This window comes from Octopus bimaculoides, chromosome 4, assembly GCF_046866305.1.
Source record: "Octopus bimaculoides isolate indiv1 chromosome 4, ASM4686630v1, whole genome shotgun sequence".
Taxonomy (NCBI): Eukaryota; Metazoa; Mollusca; class Cephalopoda; order Octopoda; family Octopodidae; genus Octopus; species Octopus bimaculoides.
Window position 1 is genome coordinate 11,509,979 of NC_142931.1, and position 20,805 is coordinate 11,530,783.

At 36.1% G+C, this 20,805-nt stretch overlaps 1 protein-coding gene across 50 annotated transcripts in view; it reads left to right on the forward strand.

The window, feature by feature from the left end:
- LOC106872181 (membrane-associated guanylate kinase, WW and PDZ domain-containing protein 1) overlaps nt 1–20,805 on the forward strand; it is a 668,717-nt gene that overhangs the window by 618,999 nt on the left and 28,913 nt on the right. For 27 of the 50 annotated variants that reach the window (XR_016241361.1, XR_016241363.1, XR_016241365.1 and 24 more), the window contains 3 exons: nt 2,612–2,819; nt 12,446–12,574; nt 19,387–19,554. Coding sequence is in view for 40 of the 50 variants with exons in the window: in XM_089350231.1 (XP_089206357.1) it covers nt 2,612–2,819; nt 12,446–12,574; nt 19,387–19,554 (505 nt within the window). In the remaining 10 variants the exon portion in view is untranslated. Of the gene's footprint in view, nt 1–2,611; nt 2,820–12,445; nt 12,587–19,386; nt 19,555–20,805 lie in introns of all 50 variants that reach the window. The other 23 variants (XR_016241362.1, XR_016241364.1, XR_016241369.1 and 20 more) reach the window with 1 other exon arrangement.

The following is a 20,805-nucleotide window of genomic DNA, read 5'->3' on the forward strand; positions in this document are numbered from 1 at the left end:
AAACAGATCAATGTTTGTGTCTGCCTAACGGCATCTAACAGTTTGTGTGTGTGTGTGTATGAATGTAACTGGCTGTCATTTTGTCAGGTTGGTTACATGCATGTCTCTCCCCCCCCCTCTCTCTCTCAGTTCACATGGATTTCTCTTATAGTCACTCTTTACTCTGTAGATGTAGTCCTTGATAAAGATTCCAGAGTTTAAGATCAAATCATTTGAGCACTACTACATCTTTTGTATATTGAGCACCTCTAGCTCCTTGACTGTATGCATGTATGTATCATCATCATTTAGCATCCGTTGTCCATGCTGGCATGGGTTGGACAGTTCGACTGGGCTGGCACGCTGGAAGGCTGCACCAGACTTCAGTCTGATCTGGCATGGATTTCTACAGCTGGATGCCCTTCCTAACGCCAACCACTCCGAGAGTGTAGTGGGTGCTTTTTACGTGCCACCGGCACAGGGGCCAGAGGGGGCTGGCAACGACCATGATCAGCTGGTGCTTTTTATGTGCCACAGGCATGGAAGCCAATCAAGGCGGCGCTGTTATCAGTCACATTCGGATGGTGCATTTTATGTGCCACCGGCATGGGAATCACAACTACAATTGATTTTATATATATATATATATATATATATATATATATCATCATCATCATCATCATCATCATCATCATCATCATAGGTCTGTTTTCCATGCTATACACACACACACACACACACACAACTGCCTGTGTAGTTTTATGACAGTTCATTAAACTGAAAGATTGCTCGATACTTTTGAGAAGAGTACATATTTATTTATGTTTACAAGGAAAAGGTTAGCAGTGACTTCAAAGTTTTGGTTCTAAACTCTTCAATCCTTTTGTTACTACTTTTGTATTGGTTTTAATTACTTAGCTTTGAAACTTTATCAATATTAGTCTGGTGTTTGGAACATAAATTAACATGAAATTTTGATGAAAAATATTATTTTCAATTGCTTTGAAATAGGAAGTTTCTATTGTAGAGCCAGGGATGGTTTTAGATGGGTTGGTATTAGAAAGATTAAATAAGTTGCTTCAAATGTAGATGAAGAAATATTGATAATTGTTTTTAAAATTTGCAATTCATTGAAAAGATAGGATTTAAGTAAAATTAACCCTATTTCTGTTGAGATACTCTGAGTTTCTTTCAATTAATTTTAAATACAACAAAGAATTTAGTAAATAACTTAGTTATCATTAAGCTAGTGTTAGGAACATAAATTGTGACAGAGGTTTGGTGGAAGATTTTAATTCAAAACTTATGAAAACAAGACATTGCTACTGCAGAGCCAAAGCTAGTTTCAGCCAGGCTGGCAATGAAAGGGTTAAGTCAACAAAAATATATTCTGGTGTAATGGTTTTTCCTCAAATGTTCTACAAGACATCTCTCCTTGTCCTGTTGTAATCTCTCATCAACTGGTACAAAGCCTCCCACTCTCTTTACTCCTGCCTCTTTCCAGCTGAGGGGATCTTCATCTTGCAAGTTATTTGGTGACCCTGTTGGTACTGGTGTCATGTAAACAGTGCCAGTCCTCGATTCACGTAAAAAGAATTGGTGCTGGCACCATGTAAAAAGAAACTGGTACACTCTGTAAAGTGGTTGGTCTTAAGAAGGGCACCCAGCCATAAAGATCCATGCCAAAACAACAGACAGTGGAGATTGATGCAGTCCTCTGGCTTGCCAGCTACTGTCAAATTGTCCAACCCCTACCATCATGGAAAACAGACGTTAAATGATTATGATGTAGTACTTTCAGGAAGCCACATGTGGCCTTAAGATCAGAATCCTCACCTATGGTCTGAGAGTTATGTACTTAACAGACTATACATATCATGCACTTTCATATTAATCTGGTCATGATGGTCATGCTTAAGTAACTTGTACTTATGTACGTCTAGACTTGTTATGTATCTGCATGTTTGTCTAGACACTGTGTTCATGTCATTCTATTGCCTTATCGACCCGACTATCACATGTCCTTCTACATCACTTGCTGCTCACAGTGCACTTCCATTCTTCTCTTGATAGTGCTGTTTCTCTCTTCTTCTTGGCTTGAATTTTTTGACTCTCATTTTCCTATCCTCATGGATGTTTTTTGAGTGGTCTCTTCCAATCTTTCAGATATCACTTGACAAATGCACAGGTTCATTCCAGTGGAACTTGTGCTTTTAATATTCCATGAACATATTCACTTCACTCTCAAATGTTCTCATTTTGAATATGTTCCTGCAATGATATTTCAAACATGGATCTTTTTGGCCAGTATTATTTTTTGATATTATTGTTATAGCCTTGTGTCTATAAGAGAAACTATTATTATTATTATTATTGAGTGAGAGAGCAGTGCATGCCATCAAAGTGACACGGGGGTAAAATATACAAATCCCATTATACCCATCATGACTACACATCTGATAAGGGTACACTAGGCACATGCATCACAACCATATGTGCATGACATGGTGATCTCATATTATTATTATCATTATTATTATTATCATTATTATTATTATCATTATTATTGTTATATAGCTAACAATCTTTGAAATGTATCATTCTTTATTTCCTGATATTTTTCCCTTTCCAGGTATCTGTCGGCCATATTGTTCCTGGTGGTGCTGCTGATCTGGATGGTCGACTTCGTACTGGTGATGAAATTATCTATGTGGACAGCCACTGTGTTCTGAATGCTTCCCATCACAGAGTGGTACAGCTGATGGGCTGTGCAGCCCTCAATGGCCGAGTCTCATTACGTGTCCGTCGAAGGCTACTCACCACTTCGATATCAGTTACAGGTAGAGACCCCCTACTTTTCTTCCTTTCACCACTGGATTTATGTTATTCCACTAGCATTCTTTAATCTAAACCAGTTATAACATATAGGCCTACTCAAAGTACAAGCATATGCTTTATGAGATGTGTAGACCACAATCACTTAATTACATAAAGAGGAGTCGGAGTCAGAGGTGCCAACAGTAGAGGAGCCGGAGTCGGAGTCAAAGTTTTTTGTTTCGACTCCGCAGCCCTGAAATTGATAAGTCCTATCAACAAAAAAGTATTCCAATCCCAGTAATGGTTTCAAATTTTGGCACATGGCCAGGCATTTTAGAGGAGGGGTAAGTCAGTTACACTGACCGCAGTGTGCAACTGGTACTTATTTTATCGGCCCCAAAGGGATGAAAGGCAAAGTCAACCTCGGAGGAATTTGAACCAAGAATATAAAGATGGATGAAATGCCATGAAGCATTATGCCCAGCATGCTAACAATTCTACCACCTTTTGGAACATGTAATATTGGTATCTTTTACATTCAGAATTGACTATCTTATAGTAATGAACCAACAAGAAATCCTTTATGACAGCTAGAAATAACTGTTAAATCTCCCTCAAAACACATCCTACTATTCAAAGAAACATATATATATATCATTTGTAAAAAACATAAATCCAAAAGAAGAAGCACTCTAAGATGTAGAGCAGTATATATTAAAAATTAAGAGGTCATGGGTCAACAGGTTTTTGGGGTCTGATGATACGCCATAAAGCTAAACCCTTTATGGACAGGAAACCTAAGGTAATCCCATAAACCGGCCTTCCCCATTCTTAATATATATATATATATTGATAGGAAGGACAACAAAAAAAAAGAAAGAGACCTCGATATTATGTAAATAGAGGAATTTATCTGTAAAAATAGGTGACACTTATTCGGTAGCCATGATAAAACTCTGAATTTCAGATGCTGGGGTGGAAGCCCACGCCAACATCTCTTCAGTTATCGGTCACCACACAGTAATTTCCTTTTGTTTAACGGTCATTTTTCACAGGAATTTTCAATGGCTGGATAACTGAAGGGATGTTGGCGTGGGTTCCTACCCTGGTATCCGAAACTCAGAGTTTTATCATGGCTACCGAATAAGTGTCACATATTTTTACAGATATATATATGTATATATATATATATATATATATCATCATCATCATCGTTTAACGTCCGCTTTCCATGCTAGCATGGGTTGGACGATTTGACTGAGGACTGGTGAAACCGGATGGCAACACCAGGCTCCAGTCTGATTTGGCAGAGTTTCTACAGCTGGATGCCCTTCCTAACGCCAACCTTGACATACTATGTCTGATAAGTTACAACTAGAATGCTTATGCTCTTAGGTGTACTCAGCCAGGGTGATCTGGGGTTAAACATCAACAACAGTATTTCCATTACTTACAGCAATAAGAAACTAATTACTCTCCCTGTTCAATGTTACTTTAACCTTAGTATTACCCCATTTTGTTTTTTCATCCTAATCCCTTGATAATTGTCTTAAGTCCCAAGTCTAGTCTTCGACCTAATTTGCTGCACCTGATTCTTACCAGCGGCGTGTATTGATATGTCATATTACTTACCTGGCTTACGTAATACTTCATTTTCCCTTCTTTTCTTTTTTTTCTTCTTATTTCTATCTTTCATCTTCACTAACCCTTACCTTACCTCCTTCTCTTCACGTTCTTTCACTTCAGCCAGGTTCAGTAACTAACAGCTTTCAGTCACATGGTTTCTGATTTAAAATTGCCAACTGTTATCAATTTTCACTAAAACTACTCCAGTTTCAGATTGTATATATTTCACAAATTAATATTAAGCCCTGAAAGAAACTGGAGCTTCTACCTTAGAAACTAAACAGTTATGTTTTGAAAATTCATACACTTTGCTAATGAAACTGCTCACAGTGATTTTTGCTATATCTTGTCTTCAACTTCTAGGATGGTAAATGATTCTCAAGACAGACTTTCTCCCTGAAGTATGAGACACCTACTCACATAAGATTTTATTGCTTTGTCGATCTCTACTTCTCTAGTATGTCTTCCACTCCCTTCCTGTCTCTATTTCTCTTCTTTTTTTCTGTTTTCTTTCTGTTTTTCTAAAAGGAAAGTTAGTATTTATCTTTCTCTTAGAAACAGGTAAATTTGCATGTTTGTATGTCTATTATCATACCTTGATGCTGTGTGGATTAGGTTCCCCATTGATAGCACCCTGAATGTTAAACACTTACAAAATGCAAATAAGGGACCCTAGTTCTCTAGAGCTCCTACATTTGATGTGAATATAAATGGATTGGCTCCTTGTTTCTCTGAGATCAGTCAAATAATGTACACATTCAGATGGTGGCATGTAAAAAGCACCATTCTAAGGTGGCCAATGCCAGTACCCCTGACTGGCTCCCATGCTAGTGGCATGTAAAAAGCACCCACTCCACTCTCGGAGTGGTTGGCATTAAGAAGGACATCCAGCTATAGAAGCATTGCCAGATCAGATTGGAGCCTGGTGCAGCCACTGGCTCTCCAAACCTCAGTCAAACCGTCCAATCCAAGCCAGCATGGAAAACAGACGTTAAACGATGATAATGATGATGATCTTTGATGAGACCCCAATAAGTGTCAAAAATTGATTTAGGCTGTGGGTTATTTTTTTTTTTTTTTCAGTCTATGGAAAAATTGATAAATTTGCTATGATTGTATATCTACTCTGGAGATTTACATATCCATCAAATAGGTAGTGTGTCCCATTGACACAGAACTCATCTGAAAATTACTGCATACTTATACATCTCCTTTTTTTATAATTATTTTGTATGTATTTTAAACCTCCCCCACTTCAGGCATCCATCACCCTTACACACACACACACACACACACACACACACACACATAGATATTAGCAGCAGCAGAGGCTGTCTGTTGATATTTGACAACAAAAACACCATTTTGAGCGTGGCCGTTGCCAGTACCGCCTGACTGGCCCTCGTGCCGGTGGCATGTAAAAGCACCCACTACACTGGATGCCCTTCCTAATACCAACCACTCAGCAGAGTGGACTTCATGCTTTTTACATGGCACGAGCACAGGTGAAGTCAGTTTTGGCAAAGTTTTTACAGCTGGATGCCCTTCCAAATGCCAACCGCTTTACAGTGTAGACTGGATGCTTTTTAAGTAGCAATTGCATTGACAGGGTCACCGAGTACCTTGGCTATGCAAAACACAATTGACTCAAATACCATGCTGTGGGATCAAACCCAGGACCTTGTAATTATGAAACAAACTTCTTGGCCATGCTTGCCTCCATTTATATATGTATGTATGCATGCACATATTTTCCAGTGACATCAGTTTTGCAGATAAAGTATAGGATACTGACCTCTCTGCCTTATCACCTCATATCCCACTCCACCACCAGGGTGTTGGTGTAAGTACCATTAATACACTGCCGTCAACCTAATCAACCTTATCCCCTTTCAGTATCTTGGCAACAAATCCAAGGGTACAAGGTACATTATTGTATTTAGATCTAGTAAGAAAATGGTGCTAAATGTATTACTGTAATTGCTTTATGAATCTTAACGGCAGGTTCCAAATGAAGAATTCAGGTGTTTGGTTAATCTAGAATCTCCCCAACAACCTGCTTCTGTTACATTGTAGAGATATATAGCAATGTTTGTTTTGGCTGATTGTGATACATGCACCACTGTTTTCATATCTGTGCCTTTCAGCTTGTAGTGATTCTAGTTTATTGTAGCTAAACTGAAGCTTCACTTAAACAGTTTTTGTTCAGTTTTTTAGTACAACTACAGCTATGAAATCTAATCTCTTCTGTGCCGCACACAGAATCTTACATAATCAGATCAGTTCACTAAAAGGACACAGAATAAAGATATGTGGAAATATGGAATTACTCTCGTTAATAATAACCAACTGATCAACTAACCTCACATATTTATTGATATATTCATTCAAAAAGCATTGCACATATCTTTGACATGATATTTAATTTAACAAACAATATTTAATCTATCTAATTAGCAGTGTTTCACTCGTCACTTAAATGTTTACATTTTAAATTCCTTTCCTTGGTAATTATTATTTTGTTGTTGCTGTCAATTCCTCTATTCTTCTCATGCTTCTGCACCATGTCTCTCCTTTTGGGTGCTGGTATGGCAATGTGGTCAAGATGGGAACAGTTATCTTTTACTTGTTTCAGTCATTGGACTTCAGACATATTTGGTTGGTTTATTTGGCTAACTCTTGAAGGGATTAGCCAAATAAATCAACAACAGTTATCATTCTTTAAAATCTAGTATATGTTCTATTGGTCTCTTTTGCTGGACTGCTAATTTACAGGGATGTTAAGAAACCCACACTAGTTATCAAGCAGAAAGACAAACACACACACGCATGCACGCGCGCGATGGGCTTCCACACATTCTCCATTTACCAAATTCATTCACAAGGCATTGGTCATCCTGGAGTTATAGTAGAAGACACTTGCCCAAGATGCTATGCTGTGGGACTGAACCCAAATCCACATGGTTGCAAACAGAACTTCTTAACCATGCAGTATAATAATGAATTTAAGTCATAATTTCATGATTCTGGGTCTAATTTCCACTATGTGGTACCTTAGACAATTGGCTTTTACCATATACTCTGGTTTTCCCAAGCCTTGCTTTTGGAGGTGGAAACTGCATGGAAGCCTGTTGGATAGGTTGTACCTGTTCTCTGGTGGGAAACTTAATCTGTTGATTGGTTCAACACTACCACATGGATGTTGGGTAGCTTTTAGCAGAGTCTACTCTATTGCAAACATTCAGAGCAAGCCTCCTGTCTGACAATAACTCAGGTGTCATAATCTCTTCATCCCTATCTTCTACCAATCTCAGAAGCCCTTCGAAAATGCTATGAACTACCTCTTTCTGGAACTCTACTTGGTTGTGATGTTTTAGTTCATATTATTGATTTGTTTCAAGCTGGCATGAATCGTTAGAATGCTGGATGGAATGCTTAGCAGTTATTTCGTCTACTGCTACGATCTGAGTTCAAATTCCGCCAAGATTGAATTTGCCTTTCATCCTCTCAGGGTCGATGAAGTAAGTACCAGTTATGCACTGGGGTCGATATAATCAACTAGCCCCCTTTCGCCCTCCCAAGGCCTCGTGCTTAGAGTAGAAATAATTATTAATTTGTTTCGTCATTTAATGTCTGCTTTCCATGCTGGCATGAGTTGAATGGTTTGACAGGATTAAACTAGTCTGAGGACAGCATTGGTCTCTAATACTTGCTTTGGCAAGATTTCTATGGCTTGATAACTTTCACAACACAAACCACTTTGCAGAGTAAAGTACTGTGTGCATTTTTTTAATGGCACCAGCAGTAGTGAGGTCCCCAAGTAACTCACTAGGCAAGACCCCTTATCTGAGTAAGGCTGCAGTATTGAGGGAGGTGAATTTGTGCCAGATGTAGGAAGGTTACAGTAAGAAAGAGGGACAGAAATAAATTCCTTGCTGCAGAGGAGATATATGGCTAACCCAAAAGGAAAAGAGGAAGAAAGGTGAAGATGAGACATCAGGGTGAACCTTCAAGATACAATAAGGTGGATAGAGAGAAAATAGGGCAATTTGTCCCCTTTTTACTTTTAGCTTACAACAAATAGCATTCAAGGGTGAAATAAAGCAGGCATAGCCCTTACACAATGAAATTAAATTCCACACATTATCAATATTTGCTTCTATAATGAAAATAAGGTCAACATATTGTAGTATTGTAAATGCTACAAAATAATAATGTTATTTTATAGTAAATAATTATTTACATTACACATTGCTTATATAAATGTATATATTAATTACACTGATAGTTATGATTACTTAATGTATAGGATTTTATTTTAATTACTTCACACCTTTATTTTTATCCTTATTATTAGAGTATCCACATTATTGTACGGGTACGGTATAAGGAATGCTGTATGTTTGTATATTAGTGACCGATTATTTGTTTGTATTAGATTATTTTGTTTGTGCATGTGTGTGTGTAGTGTGCTTTGCTTCCCTGGCATTTCAATTTATTGTATTGTTCTCTTCAATATATGAATATCTAGGACAGGACAGGTTACCTCACTCTCCTCATAAATACCTAAACTAGCTTCAATTATTTTCAACACTAAATAGTTTCAGCCCCCCCACTACTCACTCATAACCATAAACCCACCCACTTCACTTTTGTGATCTTTATTTGTCAACTGATTTCTTTATCTTTTTTTTTTTATTTTGTCGACTGATATGGGCGGGGAAGTTTATTTTCTTCTAAGTTGCTGGCTGCCTGCACAACATTAACTTATATCTGTTCAAAAGTAGTTGCTATGTGGTGTTTATAGTAAAACTGCGGACATTTGATTACTTTTTAAGTGGAATTAATGCCTGATTCTAATCAACCAAAAAAAAAAAAAAAAAGCAGTTAATTTAAATATTTTAATTATAAAAAAGAAAAATCATTAAATAAGCATTTATGATTATTGTTATAAGTGGCACCCCATTTCAGTCAGGTAAGAAAAAATATAGCTGGTTTTAATCATTTTTATATATTTTATTTTCCTTTCTTTTCTATTTCATATTTACTAAATGTAACTAAATGGTTGCCTATAGTTACATCTGCCAATTAGCAAGAATATTCTTTTGTCAGAATAATTTTTTAAGAAATTGAATGATGATTATAGGGACAACAGCGATGCAGCTATGTAAATGCTCTACCTGTAATCAATTATTTAAAATCATTATGATGATGACGACTTTACTCTAATGAAGGACTCTCTACGTTGTTACTCGACCTGCTAGAAACAGCAGCCAAATTTCTCTTCTATCACAGCCTGTTATCTTAAAAAGGGTGGCATCTAAAACTGCATTAATTAATGTAGTATTAAATACATGATACCTGAGAAAAAAAATTAAGGTAGATTAGTCATGGCAGGTATGTTTCTGATCATAAAATTAGGGATGACCTTGGGCTAAACAACAGCAAAAACCTGTCATTTTCCCTACTTTGTCATTTATTCCGTGTTAGTGTCGTATAATATTAGTTGCAGTAATACATGCCAACCAATCATACAAAGACCATATTCTTCTCTCTACAAATAGACTAACAGAATTTTAGAATGTGATAACATTTGTTTAGACAACTCTTATCTCAGTATTGAAAGCTTTGGGGAATTTTTTTTTTTTTTTTTCTTAATATAATGATACTTTTTAATTTAACTTTGATTTGTCATCTCATCTGTCTCTTTGTGCTAAAAATAATCATGGTAGATATCATGATCAGCATCATCATCATCTTTATCATCTCTGTTACGACAGTATCAGCTACTACGATATCAAACCTGCCCTGTCATCCAACTGCTCTGCATCAGTCACTCGTGTCTCAAGACATTGTCTACTGATACTTTTAATTAGTTATCAGAGGGCTTCAACCCGTGTTTGTTTGTTGATATATGTGTTTTGCAGATGTGAATCCCAGACTCTCCCTCAATATGTCAGCAGTATTATTCTTTATTGTCTGTATCTTAGCTGCAAGACCATCATGTCATTAAGCATCTGTTACAAGGAAAATATTAAGTGATTATTTGTGAACTAAGGAAAGTTTACAGTTAGTTACCATTAGGTTTTGGTCAATCTTACTATTGGAATTTCAACCTAATTCTCCTCTTCATCATTATTTATTTAAACCAGCCATATTCGTCTCAAATATTCTGCCTGTTTTATGCTCAAACAGGCCAGGTCTGGCCTCTCACATCTAACCTGCAAAGTCATTCAAAAAATAAACAATCACATCATTGAAGTCTTAAAGCTATGAGATAATGCATAATTAATTCAAAACAAAGTGAATAGATAAGCATTTCATTTGACAGAGTCATCTGAATGCTTGAAGGGTTTAAAATACATCTTTCTATATTGAATGTGATTTCTACTCTAGGCACAAGGCCAGAGGTTTTGTGAGAGAGGGCCAGTCAATTAGATCAGCCCCAGTACGCAACTGGTACTTAATTTTATCAACCCCAAAAGGATGAAAGGCAAAGTCGAGCTTGACTGAGCTTGAACTCAGAATGTAAAGACAATCGAAATACTGCTAAGCATTTCGTCCAGCTTGCCTGTTAGAAAACTGATTTTGTTATGTTGGAAATGTTGATAATTGTATTGTTGTGGCATTAGAATGAATTCTAACATAAATAAAATGTAACATTTTATCACAAAACAGTGCATGTGCACAGCAAAAGCAAAAACACACAGAGCCTAACATCATGCTCTAATAACCGTGTTTTTTCTATGTTGTTGTTTACTGCTATCTAACAATATTTCTATGAAAGATTTTCTCAGTAGTTTTAATGTAACATACTTATATTACTTACAAGATTGTCCATCTTGGAGCAAAGGGTTTTAGTGTCAGGTACTCTTCTTCTGACAGTCCACACAGTTACAAAAGTTGTTTAGCTTCAGCTCAGTCCTAAACGAGTAGATCTATGATCAAAGTTATTCCAACCATGACCCAGCCATCTATTTTTCTAGGCAGCATTATCCAATGTATCCAACCTTTTTAAGAAGAGAATGATTTAGCTGTATAGAATCTTTCTATCCTTGTTCATATTGAAATATTAGTACAGCTACACAATCTTTGAATTGGAATTTCAAAAAATTAAAGCTTTTTTGAGGAGAATGTCCACACACTAAAGCTTGTATTTGACACCAGACATGACTCCCACTCAATCCTGCTTATGTTTGAAGTTTTACTTGGGAATGAAAAATACACTAGTAATTTTATGAGCTGTCTTTATCTCAGTTCATGTACCAGTTTACTACAATACAAATAAACTGTATTATTGTTTATAGTTTTTATCCTTCTCTGAGAATATGAAAATCATCATTATTTAATGTCCATTTTCCATACTTGCATGGGTTGGATAGTTTAACAGGCACTGCCAAGTCAGAAGACTTTGCCGAGTTCTGTCTGCTTTGGCATTGTTTCTATGGTTGGAGACCCAGTATAATACAAATAAACAGTACTGTCCAATACTTTCACTTGGTTGTGTTTACATCATCATCATCATCATCATCGTTTAACGTCTGCTTTCCATGCTAGCATGGGTTGGACGATTTGACTGAGGACTGGTGAAACCGGATGGCAACACCAGGCTCCAATCTAATTTGGCAGAGTTTCTACAGCTGGATGCCCTTCCTAACGCCAACCACTTAGAGAGTGTAGTGGGTGCTTTTACGTGTCACCCGCACGAAAACGGCCACACTCGAAATGGTGTTTTTTATGTGCCACCCGCACAAGAGCCAGTCCAGGGGCACTGGCAACGATCTCGCTCGAGAGTTTGACATATAGGTGTCTTGTTTAATGTGTATTTTTACATTATCTTAGAAAGCCTACTTAGCATAATACGTGCAAAAAGAAAAGTCAAAGGAAGAACAAATTGTTCAAAGAAACCAAAAATATTTATCTATCCCTGTGTATGATTTGTAAACTTTTGATGGATCATCTCAGTTGTTTCTCATCCTATATGTCTGGTATCTAATTTTTTTCTTGCTTTTATCTCTTCCAGAACAACCCTTTTACCGAGCTGCTGGTGTATCAGAAAGTTACCCTTATGATGTGACTGTAACACGTAGAGAACATGAAGGTTTTGGCTTTGTGATAATTTCCTCTGTAAGCAAGGCAGGCTCAACAATAGGTGAGTTCATTGGTATGTGTCAGTGGACTGTAACCCCTTCTTTCTCTCACCTTTTAACCTTTCCTTTGTTTCCCAATTAACCTTGTTGTCTTTTTCTATTTCTTACAAATAATAAAATAGCAACTATTATTAGTTCATCCATTTTTGTTGACAAAGATCAAGGACATCACATGGGAGAAGACAGGACATGGTGTGTCAATCAATCCAATGCATGCTCTGAAGGTTCTGCCACATGTCAGGCATTGGTGGTCTGCAGGGACTGAAGGCAAGGAGTCAGCTCTGGACTTGCGCTTTCTTTATGCCCTCTGCAATCCTGTTCTATTTCTAGGAGGTGGCACCTCTGTTAATGCATCTTCAGCAGGCAGGACAGTCCTGTGCTTGCACTTCCCAGGTGTCAGCATTGATTTCAATGCTCTTCTATATATTATCTTAAATGTGTAGAAACAAACAGTCATTCATCGTTTAACGTCTGCTTTCCATGCTAGCATGTGTTGGACGATTTGACTGAGGACCGGCGAACCAGATGGCCACACCAGGCTCCAATCTGATTTGGCAGAGTTTCTACAGCTGAATGCCCTTCCTAACGCCAACCACTCCGAGAGTGTAGTGGGTGCTTTTACATGCCACCAGCATGAAGGCCAGTCAAGCAGTACTGGCAACGGCCACGCTCAAAATGGTGTATTTTATGTGCCACCTAGGAGCCAGTCCGGCAGCACTGGCAATGACCGCGCTCGAATGTCTTTTCACATGCCACTGGCACAAGTGCCAGGAAGGCGACACTGGTATTTTGTTGTAATAAGAACCTAATTTGTTTCTGTAGTGTTCAGCAAATGAGATGTAAATCTTTCCTAGGAACAGACTCTTCTCCTGAAATACCTGATTGGTATGGAGAAATAACGAGGAAACTTTTCAGTTGGCAACTTAGCTGTTCAGTGTAGCAGTGAAGTATCCTTCAAAAAACTCCCTATTTTTAAAATAGGGACCAAATCTGTAGCTTAGAGATAGTTGAGCAAATATTTAATAGTGACATAAGAAAAGCTTGTTTAACCAAACAAGAATTAATTTATGTATGAATATTGCTTAACCCCTTTGTTATCACATTTCTGGTGAGATTCTCCGTGTTTCTTTCCATTAATTTTAAATATAACAAAGAATTTAGTAAAATAGCTTAGTTATCGTTAAGCTAGTGTTAGGAACATAAATTTTGGTGGAAGATTTTAATTCAGAACTTTTGAAAACAAGACATTTGTACTACAGAGCCAGAAGTAGTTTCTGGCAGGCTGGTATCTGAAGGGTTAAAGTCAGACAGACTGGACAGCAATAGCATTAACATCATATGTGTGCTTTCCATGCTAGCATGAGTTGGATATTTTGACAGGATCCACTGGCTCAGAGGACTACATTTTGCTCAGTTTTCACATGATTCGTGTTTGTGGATGCCCTTTCTAATGCCAACTGCTTTACAAAGTGTTCTGGGTACCTTTTTCTTTACTAATAAAGTTATCTTGTAACATGCAAGACTGAAGCCTACTCTTAATAAGAAGGAAGGTAGGAGGTGGGCATAAATTCAGATTTGATATTTATCAAAGAAATTGATGGAATTTATTAAAAGTAAAGAAATACTGAATATCAAGTATAATAGTTCATTCTTATCAATGGCTCTAAATTACCACATACACTGAACACTCCAAAATCTTGATGCATCAAAGATAAAAGGCTTACCACTGTATATGGAGCTTAGAAATTATGTAGTAGTCATCAGAAGATACTTCTGTCCCATTGGTTCTTAATTCATTAATACTATAATATTTATTCCATCCAGTCATAAAATATTTGCTTTAGTAATTTATTCAATTGTATGATTAGGGATGGATTTAGCTGTTTAGGGTTTTGAGTTATTTTAGGAAGGATAAGATCCAACTGTAAAACTAATATTTTCTGTGGTGAAGGGGAAAAAAAATGTTTTTTCACTTTGTATTTTTCCTTAAAGCATGCTTTTTTTCTTAACTAACTTGTGGTTATTTGGTCCTTCATTTAATAATTGATGGTGTCTTTAATACACTGATTCAAATGTCTTTATAGTTATAAATTTACTTTCACGCTATTTCTCTGTTACTATAGGATATTATCAAAAACTTTGAATCTTACTAGCAGGAACTATACCCAATTTCTGATCTTCTAAGATATCTGTTGCTTACCTTCTCTTCATCATCATAGTAAAATGGTCACTGTTCCTTTCAATCAAATCGCTATATTCTATCAATGCAAGAATATTCATCTCACCCTTCTGTCTTTTTGTAGATCAATTCCCAAACCCTGGACCAATAATTTTCCCCCTGTCCTTCCCCCAAAGGTTTATCCTTTATTTTCAATTTTCTGGTTGAAGCACAGAAAATTAGGCTCATGTGTGGTGGCACAAACATAGCTGTATGGTTAAGAAGCTTGCTTCCCAACAATAGGAGTCTATGTTTAGTCCCTCTGCATTGCACCTTGAGCAAGTGTTTTCTACTATAGCCTCAGGTTGGCCAACACCTTGTAAAAGGATTTGGTAGAGAGAAATTGAGAGAAACCTGTCATATATATATAAGTTATATGAATCAATGCCAGTACAAACTAGCTGGTCTAGACTTTAGTTTTTCAGATACTCTAATTGTGATTTGGTGTAGTTTGTTATATTTGATTTGAGTAAAAAATTCTGAGACCATTCACTACTTCTTAGCATAACACAGTACATATATATATATACATATATATATATACATATATATATATATATATATATATATATATATATATACAGAGAGAGAGAGAGTGGTGTCTGTGTGTACCCTCATCTAGATATCATGTGATGGTTGTAAGCAAACATTATCATACTAGCAATGTTCATTTCCAGTTTTCTAACCAAAACCTGTATAGCCATGGGAAAATATTAATGAAATAAAGAGAAAAGGACAAATGAATTTTTTTTCCTGTTCACATTTGTCCCACATTTAGTTTGGACATTAATTCATTAAATACATGAGCCTAGAACTACTTGCTCAACCATCTTATTCCACACTATCCCTGTAGTCTAGTTATTGTCATCATATCATCTTTACACAAAGTCCCAATAGTCCATAACACTGTCAATGTATACATTTACCTAACTAAAAGCACTACATTGTAAATGGTACACTGCTGTGAGCAGTGGTCCCATGGAAACGATGAGTCTTTCATTAGCCTGCAGCTTTTCTTGTAAGTTGGAGTCATGATAGATGTAGTAACAAGACAGCCCTTTCAATTTTATCAGAATCTTTTCAGAAAGAACTAAAACCTATTACATTGCTATTGCTCCATGTTGGCATTTCTTAAACAAATAAACTTTCTAAAAAAATCAGTGACTGTTCTGCTTTGTATGTTAACTTCACAGCCTCTCTGCTTCAACTTGGCAGTTTATATTTACATTGGTGTGAAAGGAAATGCATTCTAAAGACATTTGAGTCAGCACATACATATATATTTCAGCTTGCTTTTGTTTTGTTTCCTGTCAAGTGTGAGGTTCTCTCTATATCTATCTTTGCAATGTTGCATGCCAGAGTCTTGTTAATTGTTAATGACGACATTAAAACAACGAGATGATGAGAGCCAAATGGCAGAAAATGTTACGTGTTCTGTGTATTACTGGTGGTTTACTATAAACCTTGGCAAGAGGGTAGATTCTTCTTGTTGCAGTCTATCTGAGCTTCAAATTAGGTAAAGACAAATGTGTAGCCTCTTTTAAAATCAATAAAAAACAAGGAAAGTTCTTGTTCTAATTAAGTTGCTGCCGAGGTTTTCTCTTAGCAAGCATGGTTATGTGATAGGTGCAGGTGTCTTCTACTAACCTCCGACCACCAAGGCTGACGAAAGGCTCATGAGTAGATTTGGTAGGTGGTGTGTATGAGTATGTATGTGCTTGTATCTCCTTCTCGTCATATCACGTAATAGTTGTAAATGAGTGTCACTATCATACAAGCAGTTTCATTCATTTCCAATCTTCTGCAAAGACATGTCCGGCCATGGAAAAACATTACCTTGCTTAGAAGCAGTTGAGGGTTGGTAATAGGAAGAGTTGTAGAAAATCTGCTTTAATAAACTCCATCCAACCCATGCAAGCATGAAAAAAGTGGACTTTAAAATAATGATGATTATCATTCACATAGGAGAGGTGGGCATTAGTGTAAATGCAAAGTTCCTAACTGGAATAAAAAAAAAAAAAAAAACGTCATCATTAGAACAAAGAATAACTGGGGAAAAAAGGAAACCATTATCTCCTAAAGTAGATAATGGTTTCTTACAAAGATTCAAGAACAGAATAAAGTAATCAAATTATCAGATAAAGTCATTCATTTCTTTTATTTTTTCCCATCTTCATACATCTAAAAAGAGGTAAAATTTATTTAGATTTCAAAAATAAACAAAAGTCATAGAGGAAGAACAGAGCTACAAAAGCCTTAGAACACTATGGTAAAACTATTCTTTGTGTTTATTCAAATAACATTGGAAAATATAAAAATTAATGCAGCGTGGGGTAACAAATAGATATGAATTAGGTACTTGATTTATTTCGGATCAGTAAAGATGACTGATATCATGGAACATCAGATCTGCGACTGTGATGATATTGCAAGTTTACAAAGAAAATGTTGACATCTTGAGAAACTATTTAAGTCAATTTTGTGTAATTGATTCAGTTGCAACATAAGGATTTCAGTTCAAATCAAGTACTAGACAACTATAAAAGAGCCAGTACTTTACTCTTGCTAGTTTGGTACCAGTTTATTCATCATCATCATCATCATCATTTATTATCTGTTTTCCATGCTGGTATGAGTCAGATGGTTTGCCAAGATCTGGCAAGCTCTATTATCAGCTTTGGCATGGTCTCTATGATTGAATGCCCCTTCCTAATGCCAACTACTTTACAGTATGTACTGGATGCTTTTTTTTTCGTGCCACCAACACCAGTGCAGTTGCCAAATAAGTTGCAAGACAGAAAAAAGTCCCTTCAATTAAATGGGAAAAGATTTAAAAGGAGGAGACTTCTTTATGGCGGGTATCAAGAGGCTGAAGGACAAGCCCAAGTGTCTTGTTATAAAGGGGATACATAACTATCTCACATTATATTAGGGTGGAAGTAGCTGAGAAGCAGATAAAGATTGCAGTAAATTGTACAAACAGGCTCACACCCATCACAGTCACTTGTGCCCAAGAATTTGAGAAAATTGTGGCAGTAACTTGATTAGAACTATTTCTTTGCTTTTTATTGATTTTTATAAAAGAGGTACATTTGTCAGTACCTAATTTGATTAGAACTATTTCCTTGCTTTTTATTGATTTCTATAAAAGAGGTACATTTGTCAGTACCTAATTTGATTAGAACTATTTCCTTGCTTTTTATAAAAGGGGTACATTTGTCTGTACCTAATTCAAAGCTTAACTAGACTGCAACAAGTAGAATTTACCATCTTTCCAAAGTTTGCAGTAAACCACCTCCAATGCACAAATGGTATTAATCAATGTTTGATATTACAGTTGATTCACTGGTTTGGGAACAGGGGATGCAAGTGTACCTCCTAAAATTTGAGGGTGGGGCAATGAAAATGCTTTGAACATCCTCCTGAATAACTTTGTCACCAAATGAACAAGCATAGAAATATTTTTGGACTGATTTGAAATATTACTCTCACAAAAATTTCAGGACTTGCGCCTTTAGTAGAAATTATTATTATTATTATTATTATTATTATTATTATTATTATTATTATTATCATCATCATCATCCTCATCCTCCATTATCATTATTGTCATCATCATCAATATCCATTATTTTGAATCTGGATTTTGTCCCCGTTAACGGGGGTGGCCAGATCTACCTCAATGCCATAGCAACCGCCCTCACACCATCTCGCCATCTTGCCCGGTTTTGGGCATCCTCTCTTCTCAAGCCAACCCTCCCAATCTCCTCCTCCACATTTTCCTCAGTCTACCTTGCTTTCGCTGTCCATTTACCTCAAACTCTAGCATCCTCTTCAGAGCATGCTCCTTCTCAACACATGCCCATACCACAGCACTCCATTTGCCCTAGCCAGCCGTTCCACTGATTCCTCAAATCCCAGCATCCCCATCAAGTCCTCAGTCCTCCTCTTATCAAACAGCCTCACACCATACATTTCTCTCACCATTGCTCTTTCAGTCCTTCTCAAAATTGCCATCTCTCTCTCTCTCTCTTATGTTTTATATTGATATTAAGATTTTTTAAAAATCAACCTTGTATGTAAAAATAATTTTGAACCTGGGTTTGCACCCCTACCAGCAAATTTCAGTGTCCCACACAGGTGTTGGTTATAGGTTTTTAATGAGGCCATCACTGATATACGGCATTTCTTGTAGCAGATGTAACAAGAGAATGTTAATGCAGTGAATCTCAAAAAATCTTCATTCCTATAGCATCATTTATATAGTTTTCATGCTGGTGTTTCATATCCATTTCCTGTTATGCATCACTGCTCTATGTATGTGTATGTGTACGTGTGCATGTGTGTGTGTGTGCATTGACAATGGAAGTTAGTAGAATGAGAGTGAAAGGAAATTCTAATTCTTAGGCATCAAAGATGACAAAGAAATGAAATACCAGGCAATATATTAGACTTATGGCAGCATGGAAAAAATTGTTAAAATATGAGGATGAGGATAATGGAGACCATAATGGTGCTGATTTGAATTTCAAATAATTTGAACTGTTTTCTATTTCTTCCATACTATCTGTATATCTTCTTTTCTGAACTTGGTAGGTCGCATCCTGGAGAATAGCCCTGCAGAACGATGTAATCGACTGCATGTAGGGGATCGAATACTGGCTGTGAACAACGTTGACATTTCTCATATGCATCATGAAGAAATTGTCAACTTAATAAAAGAATCTGAATATTCTGTCACACTCACTATTGGGTCTCCTCAAGGTAAGTTCCTCTCTTTTAATTATATCTTTAGAGTAGACACAGACGATGTATATCACTGTAGTTTAACTTTTAATTAGTTTGTTTTGGAAATTTTAATGATTTTACCATTTTCCCTTTTTTTTTCTGTGAAAATATTTTGATTCAGACTTTATTCTTCTAAACCATTTCTGACTTTGTTCTTGAAATTGGCTTCTTGTTTGCTTGTCTTACCAAATTGCTTTATCAGTTTCGCTGATCATTTGTAATCAATTTAGTTTTTGTTGTCTCGTTATAATTAGTGCTAAATTTTGTGGTTTCAGCAATTGTTTCTTGTTAGTCTTTTTATTGGCTAATGTCTGTAGCATTTAAACCAATCACATTTGAGATATTATTCCTTTCTTTGTTCATCAGAACTTTTCTTCATCCATCAGTGCAGCTCTCCTTTTCATTTCTCCTACATTGCCAGGTTTCTCTCCCCCCCCCCCATTAATGCTTTAAACAATAGCTCACCTTCCCTACCATTGCTTTCTTCCTTGCTTTATAAAATACACAGTTTTAATTATTTGTTGCATTCAGATATTTTCACTTCTGTTAGTAAATTTGAAAAGAAAATAATAGGATAGCATTCATCTAAAAAATTCAATGTAAAACTTCTAAGTGATCAATTGCTCCATCTGTCTAGTATGATACACTATAGTTGAAAATATGATATTGTTCTTTTGAAATCTCATACCACATATATACAGAGAAATATATAGAAAAATGTGGTTGTACGTATGTAAAAATAAAGATAATTTCAAATGGTTTTGTTAACTGATGAGATTGAAATTCTTAGATAGTTTTTGAAAACAAAATACTCAAAGAATTAGTCTTGTCAAGTTGACAAAACCATTTCCTGTAGAAACCATTTTCAAGTAAATTTCACAATAAATCTTTTCCATTTTTTTCTTATTTATTTTTATGTGATTGTTTTATTTATTTTTTGTTTTGTTTTAAATCTTGATGTGGTCTTTCTACCATGAGTTCTTATAACCATTGTTATTAGTTGTTTTTTTTTACAACTTGGTTTTTTTTTTTCATTTTTATTAGTTCACTTAGTTCATTCATTATTGATCTACCTACTCTTCACTAACCATAAAACAAACAGGATTTTAAAAGGTGACACTGAAAATAGTATACAGCAACAACAACCACTACTACAGTATTAACAACAAAAACAACAAAATATATGCAAATTACAGAGGAAACAAAGAACAAAAATGAATGAGAAAA